Below are 26129 nucleotides of genomic sequence, written 5' to 3'. Positions count from 1 at the left end.
CCCTCTCCGGCTCCTCCTCCTCCTACGACGGTGACGACCACGATGCCTGGTCCGATGACTCGAGCGATCCTCCACCAGCCGTCAACGCCTACAATTGCGCTATCAACCGAAAGGGGAAAGAGCCGGCGTAAAAGTGGTGAAGATCCGTCTTTTCCACTTTAATTTCAAGTTTTTAGATGCAGTTTAAACTTATCATCGTTTTATGTGCATTATGTGAACTTCGGTGATTTTTTGGATATCTTTGTGTGTCTATTTCTATATCCGTTTCATGACCTATGCAATTGGATCAATGTTGCATGGTTTAATATGGATATAGAGGATCGGATATATAGAATACCTGGATATGGACTACATGATTTAAGAAACGACCGGTCAATGCCTTCACGGACGTTTGAGAAATCGGATTTGTGAAATGCGATTGTAGATGCTCTTGACAGGCAGTAACTGATAGTAGCATAGCAAAACTGTAGTTGTCTCTTGGTTCACAGATGAGAACGAGAAGAGATACACTATTTTCTAGGTAATACCGTATTTTTGTTTCTTGAGAAAGCACATACCGGATTTATGAAGAAGGGCGGGGAGCACCGGTACAAGGATAAAAGCGCACACACACGGACACACCGCTCCTTATCTAACAGACACACACTCACGCCATCACTTGTCCGCATCGACCAACCTATCACACAGGATCATGTCGCACTGTGCGTTGGCCCCAGCGGCATGGAGGGGAGAACAGAGGAGAGGAGGTACCACTCGGATGATGGTGGGGGCCTTTGTTGCCACGTCTGGCCAAACACCTCTCCCAAGAACCAAGAACGATAATCCCCCACGCTACCTTGCCCACTGTACGTACGTACAGACACAAGCAACACGTACGGGCAAGACATGACACGGTTCGCTTCAGCGGCAGATGGTTGGCGCCGGCGGCCAGAGACGGGAGAAGGTGGACGACACGGCGATGCCGGCCATGTTGAGGCCCTTGGCGCCGCCCCAGTCCGGCACCGGCACCCACCTCCACTCTCCGCGCGCGCGGTCGTACGACAGCCACACCAGGTCCCACGCACCCCTGCAGTTGGAGATGAGCACCAGCCTGATGGCGCCCTCCCTCTCCGCCAGCAGCCCCGTCATCACGGCGTACGGCTTCCTGAACCCTTCGATCAGCTCGCCCGGCACGGTGGACACCAGCTGCCAGTCGCCGCCCACCTCCGGCCCGAGCCCGTACAGGTCCACGCCCGCCACCACCTTCACCCGGGTTCGGCTCGGCTCGTCCACCACCGTCGATCGGACCACCACGGCGCTCCCGTCGCCATACACGTGGAGCCGGTCGCCGTGGCCACCGGCGTTCGGGTTGTGCGGGAACCGCGGCCGGAAGAAGACCGGCCTCTCCACGCCGGGGCCTGAGTACACCATCACGCAGTCCGGCCCGGCGTGGGCAGCGCACAGGTACGTGCCGTCGGGACCTGCCGGTGCGGCGGGACCATTTGCCAGCACCGCCTCCGATGATTGCCACGCGTCTGTGTCAGACTGGTACTCGAAGAGGAAGGGCGTGTTGTTCACCAGCTCGGCGAAGAGAAACCTTGTTTTTTTTTGGAGAAAAAAAAAAGAAAAGATGAAACGTATCAACATCAGAATAAAACGTACAGCCACAAAACAATCAGATGAATAATAACCGCTGTGAAATGAATTACAGTACAATAAGAATAGCGTCAAGGCTAGTGCTGTTTTTAGAGAGAAAAGAAATGAGGATTTCCAGAATCCTCCGAAAGAAAAGGACGTGTACCTAAACTGGCTTGATCCGGGGGGATCGGCCACGAGCTTGAGGCCGAAGCGACGCCAGGACGAGGTGCCGCGGGGGCCGAGCGGGGACGGCGGGAGCCGCCGGGCCGACTGGGCCGAGAGGTCAACCACCACGAGCTCGCGGCGGCCGTTGGCGGCGAACAGGAAGGAGCTGCCGGAGGCGGCGAGGAAGTAGAGGTCCTCCCCCGGGGGCACGGCGGGGGAGATGATGTCCGAGACGGCGATGCGGAACCAGCGGCCGGACGGCCCGTGGAAGCCCCGTAGCGCGGCGCCGCGGGGTGGGAGCTTCTTGAACACGAGGAGCCACGCGGCGGCCGGGGCGGGGCCGGACGAGACGGAGGACAGGTGGTAGAAGCGGCGGAAGTCCGGGGAGGAGATGAGGTGGGACAGGGGACGGGCGACGGAGCGGACGCGGAGCAGCTCCGGGAGCGCGAGGCGGATGAGGATCTCGTGGAGGAGCTCTGATGGGAGGAGCAGCAGGGTTCCGAGGGCCGTGGTGGCGGTGGTCGCCGGCGAGGAGTGGTGGTCGCCGGCGAGGTGGTGGTCGGACATGGGAGGGGTTTGTTGAGGTTTAATTTCTTGGGGATGGGGATTGTTGGTTTGGGAGACAAGTTTGCCGGGTCTTGCTCTTTATACAGGGCTGGGCTGGCGAGACGGTTTTCGGTTGTTTGACCTGGTGCGCTACTTCATCGGGTTTTGGATTTCTTTCTTGTGGCCGGGGATGAAAGAGATCTGTTTTGTAGGGCTCGCCTCACTTTGTTCTACTAGTATACTGTACAGATGAAAAAAGGAATTATTTTGTGTTCTTTGCTATATGGGCGGTGCGTGATCCCACTAAAATGGTTGGCGTCCAATATGATGCATGCCTCGTTTGTGCAGCGAAATGCAAAAACTGTTGCAATAACTAAGAACATCTCCACAGAGGGAAAGTACCCTTTTGAGCTGGAGCACAAATGCACTCGCGTGAATAATAAAAAATAAATATTTTGAAAAATTCTGATTTTTTCTAATAAATTTTGACAAATGTTCTAAGTGCTTGAAAAGTTTCATCATGAGATCACATTCGAGTAACGCGTGGAAAAATAAATAAAATCAGTGTTTCAAAATGCTTTCGAAAGTAGCATTTTCAGGGCATTGTTTTTATTTTTTTGTCACGCCTTACTCAAATGTGATCTCATAATGAAAATTTACAAGCACTTAGAACTTTTGTCAAAGTTCATAAAAAAAAAATTCAAAATTTTGTGAAATAATTTTGATTTTTTTTCGATTTTACTTTTCAAGCGGGTGCATTTGAGCTTGAGCTCAAATACTCCACGTCCTCCACAAAGACGCTAAAAGTAGTCAGTGTTGAAAAAATAATCTAATTTAGCACGCGAAGCATCTCCAACACACATTGTAAAAGCAAGCGCTCTGCAAAATTCATCCAGTGCGCCCAGAATTTCTGCATCAGGCGTAGGGTATTTCATGTGCGACGTACATCGCGTTGGACAATCTTAAAACTGTTGAAGACCGTTGCATGGAAAACAAAAAACTTTTCTACGCACACGAAGACTTATGATGGTGATGTCCATCTACGAGAGCAGATTAGATCAACGTATCCTTGTAGATCGCTAAACGGGAAGCGTTAAGAAATGCGGTTGATGTAGTGGTACAGCTTCGTGATTAAAATCACCGTCGTCCCACGATCCGTTCCGATCTAGCGCCGAACGGACGACACCTCCGCGTTTAGCACACGTACAACTCGACGATGATCTCGGCCTTCTTGATCCAGCAAGCAAGACGGAGAAGTAGATGAGTTCTCCGGCAGCGTGACGGCGCTCCGGTGGTGTTGATGATCTACTCATGCAGGGCTCCGCCCGAGCTCCGCAAAAATCCGATCTAGAGTTAAACTATGTGGAATAGGCTTGAGTTGCACGTGGCAAAGTTATGTCTCAAAAAGCCCTAAACCACCAATATATATAGGACGAGGGGAGGGGCTAGCCTTGGGGCACAAGGGCCCCAAGGGTGCGCCGGTCGGCAGGGTGGAGAAGGACTCCTCCTCCAATTCGGTTTGAGAAGGAGGAGTCGTCCTCTTCCTTCCCACCTCCCTCTTTCCCTTTTTTTCTTATTTTCCTTTGGTATTTTATATGTCGCGCCATAGCCCTCTTGGGCTGACTCCACCAGCCCACTAAGGACTTGGTGCGCCACCCTAGGGCCTTGGGCTCACTCCCGGGTGGGTGGGCCCCTCCCGGTAAACACCCGAAACCCATTCATCACTCCCGGTACACTGCCGGAATTGCCCGAAACTTACCGGTGACCAAATGAAACCATCCTATATATCAATCTTCATTTCCGGACCATTCCGGAAACCCTCGTGACGTTCGTGATTTCATCCGGGACTCCGAACAACATTCGGTAACCACACATATAACTCAACTATACTAAAACATCATCGAACCTTAAGTGTGCAGACCTTGCGGGTTCGAGAACTATGTAGACATGACCCGAGACACTCCTCTGTCAATATCCAATAGCGGGACCTGGATGCCCATATTGTATCCTACATATTCTCCGAAGATCTTATCGGTTGAACCTTAGTGTCAAGGATTCATATAATCCCATATGTCATTCCTTTGTCCTTCGGTATGTTACTTGCCCGAGATTCGATCGTCGATATCCGCATACCTATTTCAATCTCGTTACCGGCAAGTCTCTTTACTCGTTCCGTAATACAAGATCTCGTGACATACACTTAGTCACATTGCTTGCAAGGCTTGTGTGTGATGTTGCATTACCGAGTTGGCCCCGAGATACCTCTCCGTCACACGGAGTGACAAACCCCAGTGTTGATCCATACTAACTCAATGGACACCTTCGGAGATACCTGTAGAGCACCTTTACAGTCACCCAGTTACGTTGGGACGTTTGATACATAGAAGGTATTCCTCCGGTGCCAATGAGTTATATGATCTCATGGTCATAGGAATAAATACTTGACACGCAGAAAACAATAGCAATAAAACGACAGGATCAATATGCTACGTTCATAGTTTGGGTCCAGTCCATCACATGAATCTCCTAATGATGTGATCCAGTTATCAAGTGACAACACTTGCATATAGTCAGAAAATCTTGACTATCATTGATTAACTGGCTAGCCAACTAGAGGCTTGCTAGGGACATTGTTTTGTCTATGTATCGACACATGTATCTATGTTGTCATTCAATACAAATATAGCATGGATAATAAACGATTATGTTGAAACAGGAAATATAATAATAACTATTTATCGTTGCCTCTAGGGCATATTTCCAACAAAAACGATGCGCAAAGACCAATTGGTCCGTTCCTTCTGCTCGTCCCTCCTCAAGCTCGCCGTTGCAGCCATTCCATGCAGCTCGCTGCCGCCGCCACTCCTCTCCGTGTTCGTTCCAGCATGGGGCGGAGCCGCCGCTGCCCTTTTGCTCGCCCCCCCTACATCTCGCCGCCTCGAGCTCGCCGGCCGAGAGCGCGTGCCGGCCGGGAGCTACTGCCGCCCTGCTGCTCGCCGGTTGTAGCTCGTCGCCTCCCCTGTAGCTCGCCGCCTCGAGATCGTCATCGGGAGCGCGTGCTGGTTGGGAGCCACTGCTACCTTTTTGCTTGCCGGTTGTAGCTCGCCGCCTCCCCTCGATCTCGCCGGTCGAGAGCCGCTGCTGCTCGTCGCCTTGAGCTCACCGCCTCCTTGCAGCGCCTCGAGCTCGCCGGCCGGGAGCATGTGCGGTGCCTTTTTCTTTTGCATATCACATAAATCAACAAAGGTGTTGAGATGAGAAGTAGTATCCTCATTAGGGCTTCTCTAAAAAATGTTCTTTCACCACAAGATTTAGCAATGCGGTATTTATATCATAAAACTCCGCACTAGTGGCGGGAGGTATAGAAGTATTAATAAAGCCATTGTTATTAGTATTCGATAAGTCACACAACTTAGTGTTGTCTTGAGATATGGTGTACAAGCAAGCAAAGTAACAAGCAGAATGAGTAAACTAGCAAGTAAAGCAATCAAACAAGTAAACTAGCAAAGATAAATATTTTTATATTTTCAATTTTTTTAAGGAAGCAAAATATAACAACAAATAAAAAGTAGAACAAGTGAATGATAATTTGTGACAAGGTACTTCATAGGAAATTGGTGATAGTCCCCGGCAACTGCGTTGTGTTTTTTCCTCGAAGAGGAGGGGATGATGCAACACCTTATAGATAAGTATTTCCCTCAATGACAACCAAGGTTGTCGAACCAATAGGAGGACCATGCATTTTTCCGTCTTCAGTGCCTACACACAAAAAAGCACACACTTGCAGGCAGCGTGCGTAAGAGGGTTGTCAATCCCCTTGAACTATTCCTTGCAAGTAATAACTGGTGTAGTGGTAGTTTGATAAGTATAAGTGGAAAATTAATAAAAGGTAAATAAGAACAATAAGGTATTTTGTATTTTTTAAAATATATTTGTAGATAGACCCGAGGGCCATAGTTTTCGGTAGAGGCTTCTCTTTCGTAGAAAGCTTACAGTGGGTAAACAAATTACTGTTGGGAAATTGATAGAAAAGCACATAGTTATACAATATTTATTCATGGAAATGATCATTACATATAGGAATCATGTCCATAAGCATGTAGACCACCTCCTGCCTGCATCTACTACTATTACTCCACCCATCGACTGCTATCCAACATGCATCTAGAGTATTAACAAAAAATAGAGTAACGCTTGGAGAACAATCACATGATGTAGACAAAGTAAATCCAATTAATAGGAATCAGAACCACCGTTTTAAGCTTAGTGACAACAATACAATATGTGTCATGAACCTTTATGTCACTCGGATTGAGAACCGCAAGATTGAACCCACTAAAATGCATCTCCCCCAGTGAAGAGAAATCAATCTAGTTGGCCAAACCAAATCAATAGATCGGAGAGAATTATGAAGCTATCATAATCATGCATATGTATGAAAAGACCAGCAAGGAACTCAATATAATCTCATGAATAATCTAAACGTAAACCCACAATTCATCGGATCCCAAAAAACGCACCGCACAAGAGTGATTACCTAAGATAGATCACCGCAAGAATCGCAGTGATCATGGCAACAGAGAACATAGAGAGAGCGAGATAGCCATCTAGGTACTAATTACGGACCCGTAGTTCTGTAGCGAACTACTCACACAACACCATAGGAGCAGAAAGAATGATGTAGAGGCCCTCCCTGATAGACCCCCCATTTGATAGAGTACCGGAACATGGCTCCACATGTGCACACAACGGAAAAGAAGCTTGCGGCGGTGGAAAAAGTGTTTCGTGAGGCTCCCTAGGGTTCTTGGAGAATATGTGAATTAATGGGACAGAGAGAAGGGCCAGAGGTCAAGAGAGGTTCCCCCAAACCATGAGGGCACAGCCACCCCCTCGGGGCTGTCGAGGAACGTAGCATGGGAAACAAAATTTTCCTTCGCACACGCAATACCTATCCATGGTGATGATCATCTACGAGAGGGGAGAGTGAATCGACATACCCTTGTAGATCGCTAAGTGGAAGTGTATATAACGCGGTTGATGTAGTGGAACATATTCGCGATTCAAATCGTAGCCCGTCCTGCGATCTCATCATGATCCGTCCCGCGATCCCATCACGATCCATCTCGATCTAGTGCCGAACAGACGGCACCTCCGTGTTCGACACACGTACAACTCGATGACGATCCCCGCCTTCTTGATACAACAAGAGGGGCAGAGAGGTAGATGAGTTCTCCAGCACGGCGGGGTGGTGGTGGTGGTGGTGAACTAATCAAGCAGGGCATGGCAATTAGGGTTAGGGCTGCCTCTAATTCCTCTAGTATATATAGGAGGGAGGGAGGGGAGGAGGCAGCCTCAAACCCTCAAGGTTTGGCCGAAATTGGAGATGGAAGAGTCCTACTCCAATCCTACTAGGAGTAGGGTTCCTCCTCTCCACTTGGAAACCCTTTCCGCCTCTTCCACCTTTAGGTTTTTTCTTCTCAAACCTCATGGGCCTGATTGGGTATTAGGCCAGCCCACTAGGGGCTGGTTTGTCTCCTCCCACAGCCCATGAGGCCCCTCGGGGCGTGACACCCCTCCTGATGGTCCCCGGTACCATCCCGGCACTCCCGGTACACTACCGAAGTACCTAAAACTTTTCCGGTGACCAAAACAGGACTTCCTATATATCAATCTTTACCTCCGGACCACTTCGGAGCTCCTCGTGACATCTTGGATCTCATCCGGGACTCCGAACAACTTTCAGTTACAACCACCTATAACTCAACATACCGAAACGTCACCAAACCTTAAGTGTGCAGACCCTGCGGGTTCGAGAACTATGTAGACATGACCTGAGACATTCTCCGATCAATAACCAATAGCGGGAACTGGATGTACATATTGGCTCCGACATATTCTACGAAGATCTCAATCGGTTGAACCTCTATGTCAAGGATTCAGTTAATGCCGTATGTTGTTCTCTTTGTCCTTCGGTATGTTACTTGCCCGAGATTTGATTGTCGGTATCTCCATACCTAGTTCAATCTCATAACCGGCAAGTCTCTTTAGTCGTTCTGTAATACAAGATCCCATGAAAAACTCCTTAGTCACATTGCTTGCAAGGCTTGTTGTGATGTTGTATTACCGAGTGGGCCCCGAGATACCTCTGTGTCATACGGAGTGACAAATCCCAGTCTTGATTCATGCCAACCCAACAGACACCTTCGGAGATACCTGTAGAGCACCTTTATAGTCAACCAGTAACGTTGTGAAGTTTGATACACACAAGGTATTCCTCCGGTGTCCGGGAGTTGCATGATCTCATGGTCATAGGAACAGATACATTGATATGCAGAAAACTGTAGCAATAAACTCACACGATCATATGCTACATTCATAGTTTGGGTCTTGTCAATCACATCGTCCTCCTAATGATGTGATCCCGTTATCAAGTGACAACACTTGTCTATGGCGAGGAAACCTTGACCATCTTTGATCAATGAGCTAGTCAACTAGAGTCTCACTAGGGACAATGTGTTGTCTATGTATCCACACATGTATTTGAGTTTCCAATCAATACAATTTTAGAATGGATAATGAACGGTTATTATGAACAAGGAAATATATTAATAACCAATATAGTTCACATTACTATGTGATTGTAATGAATCTAACACCCATATAGTTCTGGGGTTCAATCATGTCTTGCTTGTGAGAGAGGTTTTTAGTTAACGGGTTTGAACCTTTCAGATCTGAGTGTGCTTTACAAATCTCTATGTCATCCTGTAGGTGTTGGTACCAACGTGCCATTTGGAACTATTCCTCAAGGAAACCGTCGAGGAAACAAAGTTTTGACATCCTATCTACAAGATTTCATAAATAATGCAGCAACTGCTAACATAATTCCAACATACTTTTAGCATCACTACGAGTGAGAAAGTCTCATCATAGTTAACTCTTTGAATTTGTCAAAAACATCTTAGCAACAAGTCAAGCTTTCTTAATGGTGACATTCACCATCATTGTTTGTCTTCCTTTTAAAGATCCATCTGTACTTAACAGTCTTATGACCATCAAGTAGTTCTTCCAAAGTTCACGCTTTGTTTTCATACAAGGATCCTCTCTCGGATTTGATGGCCTCTAGCGATTTGTCGGAATCCCGGCACACCATCGCTTCTCCATAGCTTGTAGGTTCATTGTTGTCCAACAACATGACCTGGAAGACAGGGTTACCATACCACTCACGAGCAGTACGTGAGCTTGTCGACCTACGAGGTTTGTAGTAACTTGATCCGAAGCTTCATGATCACTATCATGATCTTCCACTTCAATTGGTGTAGGCGCCACATGAACAACTTCCTGTGCCCAGCTACAGGCTGGTTGGAGTGACGGTTCAATAACCTCATTAAGTTTCCACCATCCTCCCACTCAATTCATTCGAGAGAAACTTTTCCTCAAGAAAGGACCCATTTCTAGAAACAAACACTTTGCTTCCAGATCTGAGATCGGATATATACCCAACTGTTTTGGGTATCCTACGAAGATGCATTTATCCGCTTTGGGTTCGAGCTTATCAGGCTGAATTTTTTTCACATAAGCGTCGCAGCCCCAAACTTTTAATAAATGACAACTTAGGTTTCTCCAAACTATAGTTCATACGATGTCATCTCAACAGAATTACGTGGTGCCCTGTTTAAAGTGAATGCGGTTGTCTGTAATGCCTAACCAACAACTATAGTGGTAATTCGATAAGAGACATCATAGTATGCACCATATCCAATAGGGCGCGCCTATGAAGTTCGACACACCATCACACTATGGTGTTCCAAGTGACATGAGTTGTGAAACAATTTTCACATTGTCTTAAATGTGTACCAAACTCGCAACTCAGATATTCATCTCTACGATCATATCGTAGACATTTCATCCTCTTGTCACAACAATCTTCAACTTCACTCTGAAATTACTTGAACCTTTCAATAATTCAGACCTGTGTTTCATCAAGTAAATATACTAGTATTTACTCAAATCATCTGTGAAGTAAGAACATAACGATATCCACTGTGTGCCTCAACACTCACTGGACTGCATACATCATAATGTATTACTTCTAATAAGTTACTTTCTTGTTCCATCTCACTGGGAAATGAGGCCTTCAGTCATCTTGCCCATGTGGTATGATTTACATGTCTCCTGTGATTCAAAACCAAGTGAGTCCAAACGATCCATCTGCATGGAGTTTCTTCATGCGTTTATACCAATAGACATGGTTCACATGTCTCAAACTTTAAAAAAACGAGTGAGTCCAAAGACCCATCAGCATGGAGCTCCTTCATGTGTTTTATACCAATATGACTCAAGTGGCAGTGCCACAAGTAAGTGGTACTATCATTACTATTTTGCATCTTTTGGCAACAATATTATGAACATGTGTATCACTACGATCGAGATTCAATAAACCATTGAATGTATTTATTCAAGCAAACAAAATAACCATTATTCTCTTTAAATGAATAATTGTATTGCAATAAACATGATCTAATCATGTTCATGCTCAACGCAAACACCAAATAACATTTATTTAGGTTCAACACTAATCCCGATGGTAGAGGGAGCGTGTAATGTTTTGATCACATCAACCTTGAAATTTCTTCCAACACACATGATCACCTCACCCTTGCTAGTATCCGTTTATTCCGTAGCTTTTACTTCAAATTACTAACACTTAGCAACCGAACCGGTGTCTAATACCATGGTGCTACTAGGAGGACTAGTAAAGTACACATCAATATCACGTATATCCAATATGCTTTTGTCGACTTTGCCCGCTTATGACCCACAAGTATAGGGGATCAATCGTAGTCCTTTCGATAAGTAAGAGTGTCGAACCCCACGAGGAGCAGAAGGATCTGACAAGTGGTTTTCAGCAAGGAAATATGTGCAAGCACTGAAATTGTCGGTAACAAGTAATTGTGTGGTGAGATGATTCGTAGCGAGCAACAAGTAACAAAAGTAGCAACGGTGCAGCAAAGTGGCCCAATCCCTTTTGTAGCAAGGGACAATCCTGGACAGGGTCTTATAGGAGGAAAAACGTTTCCGAGGACACACGGGAATTTCTGTCATGCTAGTTTCATCATGTTCATATGATTCACGTTCATTACTTTGATAGTTTGATATGTGGGTGGACCGGCGCTTGGGTATTGCCCTTACGTGGACAAGCATCCCACTTATGATTAACCCCTCTCGCAAGCATCCGCAACTACGAAAGAAGAATTAAGACAAAGTCTAACCATAGCATTAAACTAGTGGATCCAAATCAGCCCCTTACGAAGTAACACATAAACTAGGGTTTAAGCTTCTGTCACTCTAGCAACCCATCATCTACTTACTACTTCCCAATGCCTTCCTATAGGCCCAAATAATGGTGAAGTGTTATGTAGTAGACATTCACATAACACCACTAGAGGAAAAACAACATACAACAAATCAAAATACCGAACGAATACCAAATTCACATGACTATTATTAGCATGACTTATCCCATGTACTCATGAACAAAAGTAACTACTCACAAAGCATAATCATACTCATGATCAGAGGGGTAATGAGTAGCATCAAGGATCTGAACATAAACTCTTCTACCAAATAATACAACTAGCATCAACTACAAAGAGTAATCAACACTACTAGTAACCTTACAAGTACCAATTAGAGTCGCGAGATGGAGATTAGTTACAAGTGATGAACTAGGGTTTGGAGATGAGATGGTGCTGATGAAGATGTTGATGGTGACGAGTCCCCTCCGATGAGAGGAGTGTTGGTGATGACGATGGCGACGATTTCCCCCTCCGGGAGGGAAGTTTCCCCGGCAGGATCGTCCTGCCGGAGCTCTAGATTGGTTCTGCTCAAGTTCTGCCTCGTGGCGGCGGCGAAACCACGAAAAAGCTCCTCCTTGATTTTTTTCCTAGATGAAACCCTCCATATAGCAAAAGAGGGGGGCCAGTGGGCCAGTGGGCTGCCCACAAGCCCCCATGGCGCGGCCTGGGGGGTGGCCGCGCCGTGCAGGCTTGTGGGCACCCCCTGGTGCCCCTCTGGCACTTCTTCGGCCCAGTATTTTTGATAAATTGGGAAAAAAATCCCCGTTGATTTTCACGGTGTTTGGAGTTGCGCAGAATGGACGTATCAACTCCCCCAAGCTTAGACCTCGTTTGTCCTCAAGCGAAAGCCGAGCTCAATAAATATGTGCACATGCTTAGGGAGAGAGGTGTCGACAAAACAAGATACGAACATGCATGCATCATGATCAAGATCAGAACAGCAATACCAACATATAATCTCTCATGCTAAAGTGATAATTTCTTCACAAAGTAAAGCATGGATCAAGAACCTTACCGAGAAGTAACAACCGATACCCTTTAGTCATTGAAGCAATTGCAATTTATCACAACATCAGAAAGAGTCAAATAAGAGCTTGTAAAGCAAATCCACATACTCAATCATTCTTTCGTTCTCTACAATTGCTACAACTCACGTGGTACTCATGTGATCAAAGTTTCACCTGGACACAGAGAAAGATAGGGGCTTACAGTTTTGCCTCCCAACTGCTTACCTCAAGGGTACTGTCAACAATAATAATTCATGAATACTTACCTCCAAGTTGACATATGAATGTAGATCTTTCCCAAGCATGTGAGGGTAGGCAAGACAAAGGCAAAATAAGGAATTGGTGAAGATCACCATGACTCTTTCAAGGGCAAAAAGTAAAGGTACAAGATAGGCCCTTCGCAGAGGGAAGCAGAGGTTGTCATGCGCTTTTGAGGTTTGGATGCGTGTCCTCTTAGTCCGGACGAATGTCACTTGATATTGCCTCCTGTGATAAAGAACTTTATTATGCAGTCTGTCGCTTTTATGTCTTCCTCATCACAGGTTCGTACAAAGCTTATTTTTCACACACTAATAGATCATACATATTAGAGAGAAATTTTTATTGCTTGCACCGATGACAACTTACTTGAGGGATCTTATTCAATCCATAGGTAGGTATGGTGGACACTCATGGCAAAATTGGTTTGAAGGTTTATGGATGCACAAGTAGTATCTCTACTTGGTGCGGGAGTTTTGGCTAATAAGAGGTGGAAGCAATCGTCACATGCTAAGGGATCTCTAATCATATAACATTGTTCAGAGCCAAGCAAACACAATTCATTATGTTGTCTTCCTTGTCCAACATCTACTTCTAGGCATGTAATAGTTTAGTGAGTGTTCACAATCATAGATGGTGTCAGAGATGATATATTTATATGTGAATCTCTCCTTCTTTATCACTTCCTATTAATTGCAACAATGACCAAGGTCTACGTTTTCCTACCCTCAACAGGTTTCAATCCTCATTCTTTTCATATGTGAAGCCATCACTTCCCATAAGATCATTACATGATCTTTCATGCTTTTGTTATATTCTCACTCTTTTGATCATGGCAAGAGGCAAAGCCCTTCAACTAAGACACTCTTTATTATATGGCTCACGAGCAAGACTACATCGGGGGTGACACAAAGCAAAAACTCAAGACTAAAACACTAAGACTTTTAAACTACTGGAGAAAAAGAAAAACTGAAAAGGAAAACTAAAACAAAGGTAAAGGCAAAAGATGTGATGATGATACGATACCGGGGTAACTCCCCCAAGCTTGGCAAAAGCCAAGGGGATTGCCCATACCAATGCTCAGTTGTCTTCCTTTGGTGGTGATGGTGGAGTTGTTGCAACATGAGTTTGATCCTCCGTCTTCCAAGGCATAGGTGCTCCACCATGGAAAGATGAATGAGTCTCCGGAATCCTCAAATCTGCACCCAACCTTATTGATTTAAATCTATACTCATACTCACAATTTTTGTTCTGCAGGTCATACATCTGGCCCTGGAGTTGATCAACCCTGTCATAGAGCCTGGAGAGGTGCTTCCCAATGTCATTGGCATCAATCCTGTGCTTGTTGGTGAACTCCGTGATCATCATGTGGTTGGCGTTGAGTCCACGCTCCACCATCCCTTGGCACTTGATGACTTGTTGCTCCATTGCTTCGAGCCTCGTCTCCATGCTTCCGGTCTTCTTAGGCCCCTCAACATCACGGATGTGCAACATCCCCTCACGCATCTCGATAGATTGAGGGTGTTGCAGCACTTCCGTGAGGTAGGGATTGATGACCTTCTCGAAGATCTTGTCCTTCGGAGCTTTTGGGGAAGTCATAGCGATCTAGATCTGCAACAGAAACAGGCTTCGAAACGAAAAACAGAGGAAATCTACGTGATGCAGGGGTCAGACCAAACGGAAGTATATATAATGATTTTTTTTCCAGACCAGAAGGAGTATCGTGCACGAAAACGGATTCCGGGAGGCGCACGAGGTGGCCACAAGCCCTCACGGCGCGGCCAGGGGGTGGGCCCGTGCCGTGCAGGCTTGTCGCCTCCTCGCGCACTTTTCGGACTACTTCCAATTTTTGTATTTTTTTTAATATTCCAAAACGGAGAAAATTTCCTACTGGAAAAGTTTTGGACTCTGTTTTCTTACCGAATCTCATACCTCTTTGTTTTCGAAGTCTGAAACAGGCTGATAAATATCCCTTAGGTATTCTTCCGGAGTTATGGTATTGATGATATTGCTTTCAACATTTATGGGAGTACCTGAGATATAATGCTTGATTCTCTGCCCATTTACCACTCTCGGACAATTACCTTCCGTGTTGTTGATCATGATAGCACCGGAACGATATACTTCCTCAACAACATAGGGACCTTCCCATTTATAGGGAAGCTTGCGTGCAAAGAATCTTAAACGAGAGTTATATAGCAGGACATAATCACCTACATTGAACTCACGATTTTGTATCCTCTTATCATGCCACCTCTTAACCTTCTCTTTGAAAAGCTTGGCATTCTCAAATGCCCGAGTTCTCCACTCATCAAATAACCTCTTCTCACCGGCAAGTTTGAAATCAAAGTTAAGCTCTTTGATTGCCCAATAAGCTTTATGCTCTAGGTCAAGAGGTAAATGACATGCTTTCCCATACACCATTTTGTACGGAGACATGCCCATGGGATTCTTATAGGCAGTTCTATAAGCCCACAGTGCATCATCAAGTTTCTTAGACCAATTCTTTCTAGACCCGTTGACAGTCTTTTGTAAAATTAGTTTAATCTCTCTATTACTTAGCTCTACTTGTGTAACGACTAAGATGCTGTCCTTTCCGATCTGGGGATCGAGATCCCGAATTGGAAAGAAGCGCATCTAAGCGTTTCGCAAACATGGTAACATAGAACATACAAAAATAGTAGAGGAATGACAATAAGGGATTCAACTGTCATCTCATTAATATATCAGAGTACATCACGCATCCAAACAAGGTAGTTCCGCTAATGACTACAAGACATGAGAAATGACTATGCTACCCTGCATGATGGCCCACGATCACGACCACGCCTCAATCTTATGGATAGTTCATGTATAGGCGGTCGTTCTCCTCATCGTACTGCCACGCCAGCTGCATGTCGTCGGGATCATCTGTCTCGGGGGTACCTAAACCTGTTGGTGTTGTGAAGGAATCTGTGAGCCACGGGGACTCAGCAATCTATGACCTCGGTGCCAGAACTAGTAAAGTTATTAGGTTGGAAAAGGTGGATTATTTAGGTTGCAGCATCCTAAGCTTTATGTGGTGGCTAACTTACGTAGAACATATATGAAGGTGGTCTATACCAGCGGTCGATGATAGATGATGACTAAGTGATCCTGAACACCTACCTACGTCAATCATAACCCCACCATGTTCCTGATCGAAGGGAGATCTTCGAAGGGGACAATCACGGTTACGCACACAGTTGGCAATTTTATTTGATTATGTTTAAGTTATCTATTACCGGATGTTAACAAATATTGCAAGTTTCCACATAACCGCGGGTATGGCTTTCCGAAAGATTAAACCCTCTAGGGGTGGTCCAACTAGTCCATCACAAACGTACATGGGCCGCAAAGTAACCCTCTATCACGAATCTCATGATCTCGTCGGATTCATTAGAGGAAAACCTCAACTCTGGGGAGAACCAAAGCTTCACCAGGATTCCTATATGCAAGATATATTGCCAAGGTAAGACAAGACTAGCAGGACCTCCCAGTGTGTCGACGACCCTGCTAAGAGCCGCGTATCTCAGTCTCAGGACAACACCATCTATGCATAGCGGACAAGAACCAAACCTCAAGTTTCCTTGGGGCGGGTTTGTCGACTGCTAGGTGGGTGAACCAACACTCATGATGAGCACTGGCCCGGGTTGTTGATTAAATTCCTCGGGGTAGCTATTCCCTATGCAAATTATTATTAAGTGATTAGCAGATTAAAACTAATGTCGGGTCCTGCTGGACAAGTCTTAACCCTACGCGATTTATCGAGGTGGTCCCCATAACAACCCCAAACATGTTAGGAGCGATCAATATGGAATCAAACACCGGTAGCCGGTAACTATGGCAGCAATAACAGAACAAAACACCCGGCAAAAGGCTAGGCCTTCCGTTATTTACCAAGTATATAGGTGCATTAAATTAAATAACAGAATTAAGATAATGATATCAAGCTCATGTTATCACATGAGACAAAGCACCTGCATCTAGCAACGCTAACATTAGTAGCTGAGCAAAGCCTACTTAGCCATTCAAGATTTGCTAGGAAGGGATAAGTGTTTGGGTTTCATGGCATATAAGGAGGCAATTATTTCAGTGGTAGGCAGCGAGCATATGATGGAAGAAACGTAATCTAGCATAACAAGTCTAGAGATGGAATCAAGGTCATATCATCTTGCCTGTGATATCCTCAGCTTGGAATAGTGCTTGATCGTCCTACACGTACTCTCCCGAATCCACATACTCGTTCTCCAATCCCGGTGCTACCCAACATAAGAATAACATCCAATGAACAACAACACCTCAATATGCAACAAGCACATGATGCATGAGATGAATATGAGCATGCATCACTATTTCTATCACTAGCACAAGCATGAGAAGTAATTACATGTTCCTGGACATAACTGCATCCTAAGATATCTTTACATGCATGAGAATGACATGATCAGATGCTTCACATGAAAACGATGCAAAAGCATATAAAAAACTTTACAAACGGAGCTACGGATCAACGGGAATCAACGAAACAAGATATGAAGCCCTACGTGTCAAATTCATCACCACACACTCCAATGGCTCAACTCTGGTATTTCCAGGTAGCCAAGACATAAAACAATCCAATATGTATGGGGTGGAGCAAAGAAGAACACCACACCATCAACTATGCACTCACAATCATCAAAATGACAAAAGTACACAATCTGCCATAAACAACATCATCGCACTTTGTGAGCTACATGCAAAGCACCTACAGCCACCTAAACATGCCAAATAAGATATGTGGTTTTAGCTATCCAAGATTACTACAAGCACAAGCAAAAATATCACACAAAGGAGTTAAACATAGAAAGTTACACAGCTGCAAACTTGCCCAAAAATATCAGATTTCACGGACTTAGTGAAAATTCCAGATTCTCACGATCTGTTTATGCTCTGAAGCATTTTGACAACAGACAAAACAATATCTACATGACTCCAAATAGAATGAAAATTTATAGGGAGCTAGACAAACATATAAGCTTCAACCTTCCAGTTGAAAGCTAAGGCTACAACACATTGACCTGCACAAGCTCATCTACAGGAGAAGAAAATATAAATAGATTCTCAAACTTTGTGAAAATCTCAGATTTTTCATTAATCTGGAATTTCAGCCACATGCCTACTTTGATTGGGCACAACTTGCACATATGGATTCCTAAACATGAAACAAAACCAACATGTGGTAGAGGGGGTCACCCTCTACTACCACAACCAAGAACCAAACACATGGGCACACCACAACTCATGGAACCGAGCTCTAAACATAGAACAAAATGAAATATGCCATCTCCAGAAAATGTTCCAAAGACAACAAATGATTTCACCAATGGATTCCTAGGATCTTTATACCCCCAAAACATATATAAAACATATGCACTTGCTTGGAACAAGTGGGCACAAACTAAGAAATGAAATCTACATAGAATCATATCTAGTGAATAGTGCATCATCACATGTGCTATTCACTAGAACAAAACCTACATAAGCATATACACATGACCACAACATCAATGGGGGTACATGAGGGGTAGAACTCATGCCTAGGTGCCTTGGCACATTACCACACCATCACTAGCAACAAGCACAACACCATACAACACCTACACATGAAATAGAGGAAACCACCTAGTTGACACCATAGATACTACCCCTACTATATAAGAAAGAACATGGGCATATAAAGGTCAACTTGACTTGGGCATATAAAGGCACACACACACATGCACACACACACAAGGTATGTGGGGAGGGGTAACCCATCCACACACACACCACACTCATGAGGTCATATGCATAAACCACATGCTACACTAACTCAAAAGATGTATCTACATATGCTGCCCTAGTGCAAACTCACACATCCTCATGCACATAAACTTACAAGCTAACAAAAACAACCTACTCATATCCCCTATTAAGTATATCTACACAAACACACAAGTGCACCACCATGGATTCACATAGCTAGCAAAAACTACAACACTCCCTTGCTGGCTTGAGAAGGAAAAAAAATATATGCTCTCATGTGCAAGCACACCACAATGCTACAATGATCAGGGCTGCAAGAAATTAATACAGAAAAGGAAAAAAATAAAAGAAAGAAAGAAAAAGAAAAGGGGTAGGTTCTGGGATCGAACCCCAGACCTAGTGGTACTGCCCACAAAGCCACACCACTCTGCTACGATCACTAGTTCGACTAGAGAGAGGGTGCATACAGGGTATGGTTTACCCTGCAGCTACTGTGCCGAAGTAATTAAATCAAAAAGGTTGCCGAGGGGGAACCGAACCCGCGCCCTCCAAGAGGCAACAACAACGCACTACCACTACGCTACGGATCGGTATCTGACAGAGAAGGGGTCTCTGCTCTTTTGAGCATACCCTTCGGGATCCACTGCTGATCCATGGCGGCCGGAACAGGGGAGCTACCTCGCCGACGACACAAGCTAAATCGAGCACTGGCTCGTTGATGGAAGGACGCCCATGCGTCCATGGTTCCATTTCCTATGCTAGATCTGCTCGAGAAGAACCATAGCCACACCTCTACGATGCGCGGCGGCGGCGGCGACAGGGAGCAGCACGGCGGCGATCCTACGGCTCCTACACATGATCTAAGACAAGGAAGGGGGAAGAGGAGGATCTGCTCACCCCACAGCCGAAGAGATCGAGCCGGCCGGAGAGGAAGCATAGGACGACGAGGAAGGAGCCGCGTCAGAGAAGCTTGTCGGAGCGGAAGGAGACGTCGATGAAGTAGGGGAAGAAGAGGCGATGTCGATGTCCTAGCCGCGGGAATGGGTTCCCACGAGATCCCGCGAGCTCGCCGTCGCCTTGGAGAGGAAGCAGAGCCACAACATCAACGGCGGCGAGCTCCTTCACGAGCCGGCCATGGCGGATGCGCCCTCCTCTCACCTGAGGCCGTCGACAGAGAAGAGAGGGAGATGGGAAGAAGTGGCGACAGAGGAAGAGGAACCCTAGCCTTGGCAAGGACGTCAAGGGGGGATTAAATAGGGGGAAGGAGAGGAGAGGGATGCGGCGCGGCCATGTGCGCGAGGTGCTCTGGTGGAAAGCAGAGAGGGGAAGATGGGTCGCTGATAGGGGGGCCCTAGTGTCGAGCTGGAAAGGAGGAAGAAGAGGGACGTCGCGCGGGCTCCTGCACGCGAGAGAGGAGAAGTGGGACGGCCTGTGGGAGTAAGCCCACAGGTGGCGCAACATAGAGGAAAACAAATCCGTGGAGCCTTTACCATTTATAGGAAAAGCCAGAGAAGAAAATAAAGCAAGGAAAAATCTACTGGGGATAAAATCAAATAAAAATACCCCCTGGTCATGGAAAAATATGACCTATTTGAAATAAGTGGAAAAGAAGTGTTTGGGGCAAATAAATATTTACAAAACAGCTTTTGTCAGATCTATTTTGTAATTAGTTACACCTTTAAAACTTGTTTTCAAAATAGCAAACATACCTCTCCATATCCAACACAAAACCTGCTAATTCATGGGCATTTTTAAAACAGGAAAGGAAGAAGTGAATCTTGATGTTGAGAAGAAATAGAGAGGGAGGGAGGATGGTTTGAAACCTATGTAAATTACTATCACATGCATCACTCCACATAAGCCACACATCACCAACACATCATCACAAGGCCTCACATCAACTCATAAGAACACAAGGAAACATCTCAAATAGATGGGCATGACATGATATGTTATGCATGCATGCAAAGAAGAAATACAAGGGACATCACATGAAACCACATGCATTGATAGCTCTCTTGTCATTGATAGGGTGGTACCACACAAGAAGGTTCCAAAAGGGGAAGGTTACACACTTGGGCCATTACAAACTCTCCCACACTACAAAAAGATCTCGCCCCGAGATCTACGCCTGAAAGAACTCCGGAAATTCAGAACGGAGGTGGTCCTCGCGTTCCCAAGTAGCCTCTTTATTGGAATGGTGTGACCACTGCACTTTGAGAAATTTGAAAGTCTTGTTGCGGGTCTTGCGCTCAGTCGCCTCGAGAACCACAACTGGATGCTCACGGTAAGATAGGTCAGGCTGAAGGTCGATGTCTTGAAGATGAACAGTGCGCTCGGGGGTCTTGAAGCACCTCCGGAGCTGAGAAACATGGAACAAATCATGCACATTTGCAAAGTTTGACGGGAGCTCGAGCTGGTACGCAAGGTCGCCTCTCTTGCCGACCACTCTGAACGGACCAACGAAATGAGGCGCAAGCTTGCCTTTGATGCCAAAGCGCTGCATACCCTTCATAGGCGACACCTTGAGATAGACGAAGTCATCAAGCTCATAAGACATGTCATGGTGCTTGCTATCATAATAGCTGTTCTGACGGGACTGAGCTGCTCTGAGGTTGTCGCGAATGACCCGTCACATCTCCTCAACTTCTTCTATCAAATCATTCCCAAGGATCTCACGCTCACCGGTCTCGGACCAGTTGAGCGGGGTACGACACTTCCTGCCATAGAGAATTTCAAACGGAGCCTTGCCAGAACTGGCTTGATAACTGTTGTTATACAAGAACTCCGCAAAAGGCAGACTATCCTCCCACTTCATGCCAAAATAGATAACACAGGCTCTCAGCATATCCTCAAGAACTTGATTGACTCGCTTCACTTGACCACTAGTCTGAGGATGAAAGGATGTGCTGAAGCGGATCTTCGTGCCCATAGCAGACTGAAAAGAGTCCCAGAACTTGGAAGTGAAGATACTTCCGCGATCTGAAGAGATCATCATAGGCACGCCGTGCAAAGATACAATCCTGGAGGTGTACAACTCTGCAAGCTGAGTTGCGGAAATGGATTCCTTGACTAGAAGAAAATGAGCCACTTTACTCAACTTGTCGATGACGACGAAGATGGCATCATTACCCTTCTTGGACTTCGGAAACCCGATGACGAAATCCATCTCAATGTGACTGAACTTCCACTCGGGAATCGGCAAAGGCTGCAAAAGGCCTCCTAGACGTTGATGCTCTCCTTTCATCCTTCGACATACATCACATTCATTTACGAACTGAGCAATCTCACGCTTCATACGAGTCCACCAAAAGGTCTGTTTCAAGTCGTGGTACATCTTGGAGCTTCCAGGATGAATAGATAGCAGAGAGTTATGAGCTTCCTCCATGATTACCTTTCTGAGATCACCTTTCGGGACGGTGAGACGATCCTCGAAGAACAACGTGTCTCTGGCATCAACACTGAAGCACTTATACTTGGGAAGACTCTTTGCCACGCCAATATTGACTTTCTTCACCATAGCGTCAAGAAGTTGTGCTGCTCGGACCTGATGTTCCAAGGTAGGAGAGATCTGAAGGTTTGCAAGTAATCCGTGAGGTACTAACTCAAGGTTGAGCTTCCTAAAAGACTCACAAAGACCAGACTGCAGAGGTTGCAGAATCAGACTGTTGCAGTACGCCTTTCTGCTCAAGGCATCTGCCACGACATTAGCTTTGCCTGGCGTGTACTCAACACTCGGATTAAAATCTTGGAGCATTTCCACCCAACGTGTTTGCCGAAGATTCAGGTTAGGCTGAGTGGAGATGTACTTGAGACTCTTGTGATCGGTGAAAACTTCAACCTTACGTTCCAACAAGAGGTGTCTCCGATTCATCACAGCGTGTACCACACCTGCTAGCTCAAGATCATGCATAGGATAGTTCTTCTCCGCTAGCTTCAACTGCCTGGAGGTATAAGCAACCACCTTCTTCTCTTGCATCAGAACTGCACCAAGACCCTGGAGAGAAGCTTCGCAGAAGACCTGGTAAGACTTGGAATCATCCGGAGGAACCAAGACTGGAGTGGAGGTAAGCTTCTCTTTGAGTGTGTCGAAGGCCAACTGACACTCTGGAGACCAAGCATATTTCACACCTTTCTGAAGAAGACTTGAGATCGGCTTGGCGATCTTGGAGAAGTTCTCAACGAACCTTCTGCAATAGCATGCAAGCCCGAGAAAGCTTCGAAGCTGCTTCACATTCTGCGGAGGCTCCCATTCAACAATGGCCTGAACCTTGGACGGATCAACTTTAATGCCCTCGGCAGAGATAATGTGCCCAAGATAGACAACTTCTTTTAGCCAGAACTCACACTTGGAAAACTTGGCATACAACTTGTACTCTCTCAGCTTATCAAGCACCAATCTGAGATGTTCTTCATGTTCTTCCTCAGTTTCAGAAAATACCAGAATGTCGTCGAGATAGAGCAAGACAAAGTCATTCTTGAGCGGAGAGAATAGGTAGTTTATCAATCGACAGAATGTCGGAGGCGCATTTGCCAGACCAAAATACATGACCGTATACTCATACGAGCCAAAAATAGTCCTGAAGGCAGTCTTCGGAATATCTTCTTCGCGAATGCGAATTTGATGATAGCCCATTCTGAGATCAAGCTTGGAGAAGACCTTAGCACCTTTCAACTGTTCGAACAACTCAGTTATGTTCAGAAGTGGATATTTGTTCCTGATTGTCTTCTTGTTCAATGGACGGTAATCGACGCACAGTCAGTCCGTGCCATCCTTCTTCTTGACAAACAGAACTCCACAGCCCCACGGAGACGAGCTCAGTCTGATCAGACCCAAACGCTCCTGCTCATCCAGTTGCCTCTTAAGTTCCTTCAATTCTTCTGGACCCAATTTGTACGGCCGTTTGCACACCGGCTTGGTACCTGTCTCAAGCTCAATCACAAATTCAACTTCTCGGTGCGGAGGCATTCCTAACAGCTCTTCTGGAAACACATCTTCATATTCGCAGACCACTGGGACTTGCGAAATAGGATTAATCTCACCCTTTTCATTCAAAGAGAACAGACGGATTGTATCATCGCGCGCCGCGAATATAATCATGTCCTCCGAAGAGTGGGTAAGCTTCACTTCTTTAGCTTTAGAATCAATCGATGCCTTGTTCATGGCCAGCCAGTCCATACCAAGGATCAAGTCAATGTCGGAATTGCCCAAGACAATAGGAGATGCCACAAAAGCATAAGCACCCATCTTGACAGAAACATCAAGAACCATCATGTGGGAATTCATGATCTTGCCAGGAGACATAATTGATAGAGGCCTAGGCAAATCAAGAGGAGGGAACCCATGCTTAAATGAGAATGGCCTTGAGATAAACGAATGCGATGCACCAGAATCAAATAACACTTTAGCATGAATATCATTGACGAGGAGGTTACCCATGATCACATCTAACGAATTTTCTGCCTCAGTCGCATTCACCATGTTGACTCGAGCTGATCTGGGGTTGAACTTGACAAGAGCATTACTTGGAGGTTTTCCTGGAGGAGGAGGCGGCAGTCGGAGCTGAGAAGTACACTTGTTGGCATAATGACCCTTCTGCCCACACTTGTGACAAGTAACCTCTGCTGGCTGCCGGTACTGAGTCTAAGGAGGCCCTTGCTTCTGATGCTCGAATCTCTGCTGAAAGACAGGGTTGGGTGGGTGGGAAGAACCACGGCCACCAGAGTGCTTGAGCTGCTGCGATTGCCGAGGAGGAGGAGGAGACACCCAAAACTTATGTTGCTTCTAAACCACCTGAGTCGAGGAAGAGCTGGAATCTCTGAAGCGCTTCTTAGAATTCTCCACCCTGAGCAAGACTGCCTGTGCCCTAAGAGCTAAGTTGTAGAACTTGTCGAACTCCTCAGGATCGTGCAAAGCAAGAGCTAACTGCAAATCTTCTTTCAAGACACCTCTGAACTGATAAATCTTGCTCTTTTGATCAGGGATATCCTGCAAGGCGTATCGGGCTAGCTCGTGGAACTCAACGTTGTACTTGTACACATAATTACCACCCTGCTTCAAGTGCCTGAACTTCTCACGCATCTCCTCCACAAAGCTGGAAGGAATGTAGTGGGACCTGAAGTCACGGCAGAACTCATCCCAAGTGATCACTCTAGCGCCTCTGGAATCCTTCAACTATTGCCACCAGATAGATGCTTGCCCCTTCAGCTCGAAAGTTGCAAATTTGACGAAATCCTCAGGACGAACATTGCTACACTCAAAATGCTTGTTCATATCACGGATACAATCCTCGGCATCAAATGGCTGGTCACAGGAAGTGAAAGTCTTTGGCTGATTCGGACAGGAACTGACTCAGATTAGCAAACTGATTTCCACCATGCTGGAAATTGCCTTGCTGCTGATTAGCTCTCTCTTGCAACAACTGTAGCAGCATCTGGGTGTTTGCATTAGTAGCAGCCATCACCGCTTGCCAGGCCTCAGCAGGAGGAGGCGGCGGCGGCGAAGGATTCTCCGGGGGAGGAGGTGGTGGAGGCACATACTCACGCGCTGGGTTCTGACGAGTTGGTGGAGCCATCCTGAAGACGGACAACACATTAGCCCACAGAATAAATTGAAGATAAAGCTGAATCAAAATGATAGGAATATCTAAACAGAATAAAGCAATTGCACTCGAACAAAATAGTAAGAATGCTTCCTCAAAGTGACGGTCGACAAAATTCTGATTAAGACCACTTCAAACAAGTATGGGCTAGAACTGCTCGGAACAAACATATGATCGAGATTTCACCCGATATCTTCGTGGATAAGATCGCACGGGCTCGAATTTACGGTAGCCATCCTGTGCAAGGTAGTGCATACGACATACGAAGTATCCCCGAGTCGTAGCGAGCTACAAGGACTCTTTAAGACACAATGAGAACCGATGTAAGACGACCGTGAACAAACACACCCACTGAACATCGAATCCCAACCTCAATCATGCATGTGTAGGAAGATAGTCCTATAAGATACTACTTGATATCCCACCTATGAATTCCCGAAATAACTGCTCATGCAATCTGGTGAACGGATACAAGGAGTAATATCACACAACTCCTATACTGACCCGTCACTTGTATCACATCCGTCAACACACAACCAGCATCTCGGACCTTAATCTAAAACAGATCCTCGTGATCACAACGATACCAATTATGGCAGTACTCCCGAACAATCTACACCAGTACTGGGGACATTGGGGTTATCTCGCCACTACTAGTATTGAAGCGATAACGAACATCCTTCATTCTTAGATACTCAGAAATCTGAATGATGGGGATATGCGCAAGAATCTCCTGGAGCTCAACTCCCCAGAAGAAATCAAGGCAGACA

At 45.8% G+C, this 26129-nt stretch overlaps 1 protein-coding gene across 1 annotated transcript; it reads right to left on the bottom strand.

Moving 5' to 3' along the window:
* Positions 1-430: 430 nt before the first annotated feature.
* LOC123443970 lies at positions 431-2545 on the bottom strand. Its single transcript, XM_045120555.1, has 2 exons — positions 1781-2545; positions 431-1576 (listed from the first exon to the last, which is right to left on the bottom strand). Exons 1-2 carry the CDS (start codon positions 2347-2349, stop codon positions 901-903), a joined length of 1245 nt encoding a protein of 414 aa, XP_044976490.1. The 5' UTR covers positions 2350-2545; the 3' UTR covers positions 431-900.
* Positions 2546-26129: the final 23584 nt, after the last annotated feature.

This window comes from Hordeum vulgare, chromosome 3H (genome assembly GCF_904849725.1).
Source record: "Hordeum vulgare subsp. vulgare chromosome 3H, MorexV3_pseudomolecules_assembly, whole genome shotgun sequence".
NCBI lineage: Eukaryota > Viridiplantae > Streptophyta > Magnoliopsida > Poales > Poaceae > Hordeum > Hordeum vulgare.
Note: the sequence above shows the minus strand (reverse complement) of the source record. Positions and strands in the feature narration are given on the sequence as shown.